At 70.9% G+C, this 8,644-nt stretch overlaps 2 protein-coding genes across 2 annotated transcripts; one reads left to right on the forward strand and one right to left on the reverse strand.

The window, feature by feature from the left end:
- The first annotated feature begins 2,025 nt into the window (after positions 1-2,025).
- CALM3 (calmodulin 3) lies at positions 2,026-5,421 on the forward strand. The gene is made up of 6 exons (XM_090056251.1): positions 2,026-2,153; positions 2,826-2,856; positions 3,301-3,444; positions 4,062-4,168; positions 4,260-4,395; positions 4,476-5,421. The coding sequence occupies exons 1-6, from the start codon at positions 2,151-2,153 to the stop codon at positions 4,502-4,504; spliced, it is 450 nt and encodes a 149-aa protein (XP_089912377.1). The 5' UTR covers positions 2,026-2,150; the 3' UTR covers positions 4,505-5,421.
- A 391-nt stretch (positions 5,422-5,812) lies between these two features.
- On the reverse strand, positions 5,813-8,644 carry PTGIR (prostaglandin I2 receptor). Its single transcript, XM_090056220.1, is given in 4 exon segments — positions 5,813-6,487; positions 7,066-7,335; positions 7,337-7,886; positions 8,174-8,644. Coding segments are annotated over 3 exon segments (948 nt in total). The 5' UTR covers positions 7,829-7,886; positions 8,174-8,644; the 3' UTR covers positions 5,813-6,301.

Genomic DNA, 8,644 nt, shown 5'->3' on the forward strand with positions numbered 1-8,644 from the left:
CCGGCCTGGCTCCTGTGTGGTCAGTGGCCCAATCTGGGGTGGGGGGCAGGTCCTGAGGAGTTAACCCTTTGTGAGGGGAGGGATCCCTGGGGCGGCTCACTGCTGCTACACAGCATTATCATGGCTGGGGGGGGGCACTGTTGCCATGGGGACCAGCCACAGAGGTTGCCATGGCGACCCCTTGCCCATAGGGACCAACACCCCAGGGGATGGGGAGCCTCCATTGCCGTGGCAACCTCCAGGTTCTCTGCCCCCCCACAGGGCCCCCAGGGCAAGGTGGAGCTGGGGGGCTGTGCTAGCACCCTCTGCTGGTTGGGGTGGGGGGGGCCCTGCTGCTGCCCCCCCAGGTGCTGCTGCCAGGTGAGAGGCACCCCCGCCCCAGGACACCCCAGCCCGGCTTGGCAGAGCTTGGGGCCTAGTGGTTAGAGCAGGCCTGGGCTCTCCCCCAGTACCCCTCTCCCCAGAGGAACTGCCCCCTGCTGGTGGGGGGGGCAGTAATGGGGCCCCAGGCAGGATGGGGCCTTTCCCTTGAGGGGGGCAGGCCCGATCCAGGCCTGAGCAGGAACACCTCATGGGGGGCGCGGGGGTTCTGCCAGGACCTAGCTCCCAGTCTGGTACTGGGGCTCACTGGGAAGGCACCCCAGCCCTTAAGAAGCCCTAACCAATCCCCTGCTCCCAGAAGCCCTTGGGGGGATTTGTCATTGAAAAAAGGTCAGTTTGGGGGCCGAAAAGCCACCACCCTACCCAAAACATTTCTCCACCTGCTGGGGGGAGCGGAGGAAGTCCTGCTTCAATGCATGCTGGGAGCTGTAATCTCCAGAAGCCAGAGGCTGGACTGCATTTCCCACAATGCACTACGACTGGCCCCTCCCCCGGTGCATGCCGGGAACTGTAGTCCCTGCTCAGGCTGCGCCCCCAGGAGACCGGAGAGGTCGAACCCCGGCTCCCAGCATGCCCCGCGGAAGGGCAGGGCGGGGCAGGGAAGGCAAGGCAGGGCGGGATACCCCGGCCTAGTGCATGCTGGGAAATGGAGCTCTGCACCTCCCCCCTCGGGCTGGACTACAGCTCCCAGCATGCACCAAGGTGCCAGACAGGGCCCATGAGGGTGACGCGGCCAGGACACCGGAGTCCCCCTCGGGGTGCCCCCAGGGGGAGCGGGGTCCATTGGCTAGAGCAGAGGGGGGCGGGACCAGGAGTCACGTGGGAAGCCCCCTCCCCAGGGAACATATGGGCGTGGCCAGGGACCCAGGGGGCGTGCCCACAGGGAAGGCGTGGTCTGTCATGTCGACTGCGCCCCCCAGAACACATTAGGGGCGTGGCCACGCGGTGAGGTGGGCGTCTCTATAGTAAGACCGGCACGTTAGGGTGGGGGCGAGGCTAGGGGTCCTTCAGCCCCTCTGTGCGGGCCAAGGGAGGTCACAGGGCGCAAGGGGGCGTGGCCTGCTGTTAAAGAACATGCTTGCTAAGAAGGATGGGGAAGGGGCAGGTGGACTGTGGTGCAAGGGGGCGTGGCCGTGGACAAGAAAATGATGGACGTCGTTTGCATAAGGGGCGTGGCGAATGACCTGTGGGGCGGGGCGTCCCCTGCCTCCCGCTGTCCCGTGTCCCTCCCCCCTGGGCCGGCCCATTGCGTTGTCGAGGGGATCGGGGCAGCGGGCTCGACCGTTCTGCGCGCGGGGGTTTCCCGCCGAGGTCCCCCCGCCCTGCGCAGCGCAGCCCCGACTCCCTCCTTATTTCCTGCACTTGGTTCCGCCCCCTCCCCCCCCTTACCGCTCTTTTAAAATGGCCCGGTCCAATTTTGACGCATTGCAGGTGAGAAGCGACCAATCCCCGCCGCGCTCTCATCCCGGCGGCCGCTATGAGCCAATCGGAACGTCGCTTCTATAAGCAAGCGGCGTCTCCTAGTGTCCTTCCGCGTTGGCCTGTAAAGTAGTCCTGCGGAGGGGGGCGGGGTCTCCGCCGCCCCCCCCGGCCCCGCCCCGCCGCCCCCCCTCCCCCCAGCGCCTTCCCGGGCCGGGGGGGCGGGGCCAGAAGGGGGCGGGGCCGCGGCGGAGGGATCTGCGCGGGGGGAGAGCGGCCAAACGAGTCCCCGGCTCCTCCTCCCCCCGTCGCCGCCGTTGCCCGGAGCTCGCGCCGCGCCCGGACCCGCCATGGTGAGGGGGGGCCGGGACACGCGTGGGGCGGGGGACGCCGAGGGGGGCGCGCGTGGGGAGGGGGCCGGGGCCCGGTGTTGCGCATGGGGGGTGGGGTGTCGTGCGTGAGGAGGGGCGCGATGGGGGACCTGGGACTTGTCGCGCGTGGAGGAGGGGCGGCGGGTGGAGGTGTCATACGTGGGGGAAGGGCGGGTGGTCCCGCGTGGGGGAGGGGCCGGGAGTCATGGCTGGGGGGTGTCAGGCCCGCGCGGGGGCGGGTGGGAGAGAGGAGCGGGGTGCAGGTGTCACGTGGGGGAGGGGGGACCCGCGTGGGGGGTCTGCCGGGGAGGGGCCGGGGTCATGGCTCTGGGGGCATCATGCCGGTGGGGGAGAGGGGAGGGGAGGGGGCGTCACGAGTGGGGGGTGCTGGTTTGCGGGGGTCTGTTGTGGCCCAGCCCCCCCCAGCGCCTCCAGGGGAGCAGCTCCCGTTGGGGGGACTGTGCGGCGTGGCGGGGCTGGCCCCCACGGCCCCTCCTGGCGCAGGGACGCAGGGGGGTCTGGCTCGGCTTGGGCCTTGCTGTGCGGTCGTGTGTGCGCGGGTGTGTCTCCCTCCCCCGGGCAGGGGGCCGGGGGTGCGCTGGGGGTGGGGGGCCTGCCACCCCTCCCCCCCACTGACTCCTCTCACCCCCCCAGGCCGACCAACTCACCGAGGAGCAGATAGCAGGTGAGTGCCAAAGGGTGGGGGTGGGGGAGCATCTCTGCACCACGGGCCCCGCAGCCAGTGTCGGTCCAGCTCTACGCCCCCCCAGCCTGCCCCCCACGGGGCAAATGCTGAGGGGGGTCCTGGGGGTGACACTGAGGGGGACACGGGCAATATCAGGCGGGCACATGGTAGATGGCGTCACTGCCAGCACCCCCACGACAAGCGGGCGGGCTCAGGGGTGACACCGAGGGGGTGGGGGGGTGATGTGCCCTTTCTCCCCCAGCAGGGGGTGCCTGAGCTCTTAAAGGGCCGGCAGCTTAAGAATTACCCCCTGCCCACTCTGCTTCCCCTGTAGTCCCTGGGGGTTTCCAGCCCCCCATTCAGGTGCAGCTGGGTCCCCCCTGCTCCCCAAGTTGGGGGTGAGGACAGGGGCCTGGCTCACGCTCCCCCCCTCCCCCCCTGCAGAGTTCAAGGAGGCCTTCTCCCTCTTTGACAAGGACGGCGATGGCACCATCACCACCAAGGAGCTGGGCACTGTCATGCGCTCACTGGGCCAGAACCCCACCGAGGCCGAGCTGCAGGACATGATCAACGAGGTGGACGCTGATGGTGAGGGCCTGGCCTTGGCCCCAGCAGGCGCAGCCACGGGCTCCCCAGGGCGGGAACGACCTGTGGCCCCAGCAGTCTCCGTGCTTGTGCACAGGGCAGATTGGGGCAGGGAGCGGAAAGCAGAGCGGCAGGTGGGGGCAGGGGACACAGGGCTGGAGGCTGAAAGAGCAGTGGATCGGGTCAGGCCAGGGAGCAGAAAGCAGAGCAGTAGGTTGGGGAAGGAGCAGAAAGCAGAGTGGCAGATGGGGCAGGGAGCAGAAAGCAGAGTGGTAGTTTGGGGAAGGAGCAGAAAGCAGAGCAGTGGGTAGGACAAAGCAGTAACTTGGGAAAGGAGCAGACAGCAGAGCAGCAGGTGGGGCAGGGAGCCAAAAGCAGAGCAGTAGGCAGGGCAGGAAGCAAAGTGGAACAGCCAGTGGGGAAGGGACTGCAGGGCAGGGAGCAGAAAGCAGAGCAGTGGATGGGGCAGAGCCCCCAGGGCGGGAAGCAGAGAGCAGAGCAGTGGATGGAGCTGGGGGGCGGGGCAGGGCAGGGAGACTAACGCAGAGCAGCGGATGGGGTCTGGGCAGGTCTTGTGGAGGTCGTGGGGCTCCCCCCCAGACTGCCCCCCTCCCCCACAGGCAACGGCACCATCGACTTCCCCGAGTTCCTGACCATGATGGCGCGGAAGATGAAGGACACGGACAGCGAGGAGGAGATCCGGGAGGCTTTCCGCGTCTTCGACAAGGTAGGTGCCCCCGTGGGGGTCTGGGAATCCCCTCCCGCCCCCGCCCCCACCTCCGCCCCCCCAGGCCTTACCCTGGCCCCCACCCCGGCAGGACGGGAACGGCTACATCAGCGCGGCCGAGCTGCGCCATGTGATGACGAACCTGGGCGAGAAGCTGACGGACGAGGAGGTGGACGAGATGATCCGCGAGGCCGACATCGACGGCGACGGGCAGGTCAACTACGAAGGTGCGTCCTGGGGGGGCCAGGCTGGGGGGGCACGTGGGCGAGGCCAGGCCCCCCCCGCCTGACAGCTGTGTCTCTTGCAGAGTTCGTGCAGATGATGACGGCGAAGTGAGGCCGCGGCGGGCGGCTGGCGACGTCCTTCGCCCCCCCCCCTCGCCGTGCCCTGTCCCTGTCGCTCCCCCCTGCCCCGGTTTTCTCGGCAAACTCCAACCGGCCGCGATTAAAACCTCCCCCTGGCCCCCCCGCTGCATGCCCCCCGCCCCTGCAGCTGGCCGGGGACTGCATCTTGCATGTGTCCAGCTCCATGCGCCGACCGGGCCCCCAGCGGCCCCCCCCTTCCTGGGGCCGGGGCAGGAAGGTGGGGGGAGGGGAAGGGGGGGGTTGTACCCCCGAAGTGCAGCCAGGTGGGTCTTCATGGGGGGGCCTGGGAGCCAGGCCGGGGGGGGCAGGGGTCCCCCGTGGGCCCCGTGTGTACAAAGCGTCTGTGTCCTTATTGTGCGGATGGAGCTGCTGTGTATATATCTCCCTGCCCTGCTGGGGGGCCGGGGGAGGTCTCCTGGCTGGGGGGGGGCGGCCCCAGGGGGGGGCCAAGCTGTGCCCGGTGCTGTCTGTCCCCCCCGGCCCCGTGCTGCTCTGTCGTGAATCGTGACCTTGCCTTGGCTTTGGTGCCCGCCCCGCGGACAGCATGATCCGCCGCATCCTTTTCTAACGGGGTTCGTTAAGGGGGAGGTTATCAGAGGGGAGGGGGCTTGTACTCGGCCAGTCAGGGTGGCGGGAGGGGGGTTCAGTTCATCCTCGGAAGCAGGTGGGCGGCTGTGTCTGAGCCCCTCCCCCTGCCCCGCAGCTGGGGCCTCATCCAGCCCCCGTCTGCCCCCCCCAGCTGCCTGGGGGTCCGGTGGAGCCTGGGGGTGCAGGCAGGGGGCGGGGCCGGGACTGGGGCTGTCAGGGAATCGGCAATGTCGTGTTCAGTTCAAGCTGTGAAAATCAAACTATATCAATGTTTTCCAATAAAATACAGTGACTACCTGGCCTGCAGCCCCCGCGCCTGTGGGGGGCAGCATCGGGGCCCTCGACCCTGGGCTCGGTGGGACTCCTATGCTTTGCTGCTTGGCCCCCGCTCTTCTCGGCACAGCGTAGATGTTTAAGCCAGTCTCGGAGGTGTTGGGGGGAGTGGGGCTAGAGCCTCCTTCTCAGCTGCTTAACCAAAGCTGAAAGGCTAGGTGCTGCTGAAGGGGGGGGCGGTGCCTGGGCTGCGCCGGGCTGCTTAACACAAAGCTGAAGCCCAGCGGTGGCGGCTGGAGGCAGGGGCTTGCTTCCAAAAGGGACGGAGACTGGCTCTGGGGGCGGGGGCTGGGGCTGGGGCTCCTCTGCCCACCGAGGCAGCAATGAGCCTCAGCCTGGGGGCTGCCCCCGCCTGCTCCCTGGCTGGGCCCAGGCTCTGCTGCCGGGGGGGGCGGGAGCAGAAAGCAGAGCAGTGGACCGGGAGCGGAGGGAAGTGGAGCAGGGGATCCTTGAGGCCTCAGTCCCTTTGCCTCCCTGCGCCCGTGCCTCAGTTTCCCCCTCCTTGAACCGCAGCCTGTGGCCACCTGTGATGTCACTTTCTGCCGTGGGGGGGGACGACCTGGTTCACCCCGGCCCCTGCGGGCTGGACACGCGTGATGGCCCGCGGGTGGAGGGGGCTACCCGGGTCCCTCCCCCCGGGCGTGGCAAGGGCCCGAGGGTGCGGCAGAGGGGGGAAGCGGCGGGCGCCGCCGCCCCCGTGGCAGCGGATCCGGCGTGGGGCGTGGGAGCCGCCGGCCCGCCCCGCTCCCCCCGCGTTCGCGGGGAGGTATGCGGCCGGCGGCTTAGGGGGATTACGCGGCGGGAGTGTTTACACACGAGCGCAGCGCCCGCCTCTCTTCCTCGCTCTTTATTGCGGCGGGGGCGGGGGCGCGGCCGGCTCCGCGCGTGGCCGTGGCCGGGGGCAGCGCGGCAGCGCCCGCAGCAGGATGTAGATCCAGGGGTCCAGGATGGGGTTGAGGGCGCCCAGGCGGAAGGCCACCAGGTCCGCGTCGTCGCGCCCGTCCGGCGCCAGCGCCCCCACGAAGGCGCGCACCTGCGGGCGGGGGAAGCTGAGGCAGGGCTCCCCGGCCGGGGGGCAGAGCCAGGGCGGCGGCGTGCGGGGCTGCGGGCATTGACCCCCGCCCCCTGCGCCCGGGTCCCCCGGCTGCTCGTGGGGGGGCGAGGGATCGCCCCGCCCTGCCTGGCCCAGCCCAGTGCGCGGGGGTGACCCGGGCTAATCCTGGCCACACGCGTTTATCCCGGTTCAACTCCTCCCCCTCCCGCTCCACACCCAACCCCCCCGTGTCCCCAGGTTCCTTGTGGCCACACAACACTTAGCCCAGGTTAACCCCTCCCCATCCACACCAGGCCCTTGCCAGGACTCCCCCCTCTGCCCAGTCCCTGCCCCCATGTTTAATCCGGGTTAATTGTAGCCACACAGGCACTTATCCCAGATTAACTCTCCCCCCGCACCCAGCAATGTACACCAGGCCCTTACCAGGTCTCTCCAGTCCACCCCAGCCACTGCAGCCATGTTTAACCCGGGTTCATTGTGGCCTCACGCGCACTTATCCTGGATTAACCCTTCCCCCCCCCATCCACACCAGGGCCACCCTGCCCAACCCAGCTCACCACGAGTGGCAGGGAGCAGACGAGGAAGACGACGGTGACCAGGACGAGCTGCGCCAGGTGCTGAGCCTCCTCCTGCATGCCCGGTGCCCGTGGCCCCCGGCCCCGGCTGCCCCGCCTGTGCCACATGCGTGCCACGCTCCGGCCCGCAGAGCCGTTGCAGGCCAGCACGCCCAGCACCAGCAGCGTGGTGAGCGCGGCGTAGGCCAGCGAGAAGGCAGCGGCCGGCGGCGTCATGTCCACGTAGCACCAGGTGCCCGGGCAGTACTGGCGGGTAGCGGCCCAGGCCGGCCAGCGGCAGGGCGCAGAAGACGGCGCTGAAGGCGTAGAGGGCACCCAGGCCGCGGCGGGCCCAGGCGGCGCCGTCACCGCGGGCGTAGAGGTAGGGGTGGCTCAGGGCCAGGCAGCGCTCGAGCCCCATGGCGCCCAGCACCAGCGTGGAGGCCAGGCCGAAGAGGGCCATGGCGTAGGCGAAGAGCGGGCACAGCCCCGGCGCCAGCCCCTGCAGCGCCCGGTCCCGCGCGTAGGCTGCCAGCACGGCCGGGCTCAGCACCGCCGTGCCCAGCAGGTCGGTGGTGGCCAGGCCGGCGGCCAGCACCGCGAAGGCCGAGGCGCCCCGCGCCCCCCGCGCCGCCAGCAGCCCCAGCGCCAGCCCGTTGCCCCCCAGCCCCGCTGCGAACATCAGGGTGCTGGGCACCGGGCTGCCCCCCTCCAGCAGCCGCGTGGCGTTGGTGCACGGGGACAGCCAGGCCGGGGCGGGCGGCATGGGGGGCCGGAGCTGCCCGGAGCCCGGCTGCAGCCCGGGCGGCGGAGGCGGTGGCGGGCTGCGGGAGGGGGACAGCGCGGGGTGAGCGGCCGGATGCCGGGGCACTGGCAGGCGGGGGAGCCCGGACGCGGGGCGGGGGGGGCGCTTCCTGGGTTGCTATTCCCGGCCCGGGGGGAGCCGGAGCTCAGCGATTAGAGCCGGTCCGGGGGGGCAGCGGGTCTGGTATGCGGGGCTGGCAAGGGCTGGGGCCATCCCGGCCCGGGGCCGCCCGCCTGCGTCCTGTCCCGGCGGGGGGGGCGGCCGCCTGGGGTCTCCCCCGGGCCCGGGGCGGGGGCGGGGACCCACCTGCAGGTGCCCGTCGCCGGCGGGAGCTGCTCTGAGCCGGCAGGGAGGGGCCGCCCCCGCCCCCGCCCCCGCCCGGCTCCGGCTCCGGCTCCACCCCAGAGCTGGCTGCATCCTCGCGGCTCGCAGCGCCGGGCCGGGATGGGCGGGGGCGGGGGGCCTTCCCAGCTCTGCCCGGGGGTGACATGGGGGGCAGCAGCCGTCCGGCTACCGCGCCTTCCCTCCCAGCATCCCTGCCGCCCGCCGGCCCCGCGGCGACCCCCTCCCCACCTCCACCTGCGTCACGCTCCCCAGCCGGGCAATGGGCAAACTGAGTCACGGCGCCCGGGCCGGGGGGGTCCTCCGGCGGCCAACCCACGACGTGTCCTTGTCCCCGCAGGGAGAGTCCCCCCCGGGCCCCGGTCGCGGGGCGGGGGGCACCGATGGGCGCGCGCTGTCCGCCCGCCCCCGCGGCCGTTAGCGGGATCATTAGCG

Source organism: Crocodylus siamensis, chromosome 6, assembly GCF_052110815.1.
Source record: "Crocodylus siamensis isolate JL-2025a chromosome 6, ASM5211081v1, whole genome shotgun sequence".
NCBI classification, from domain to species: domain Eukaryota; kingdom Metazoa; phylum Chordata; order Crocodylia; family Crocodylidae; genus Crocodylus; species Crocodylus siamensis.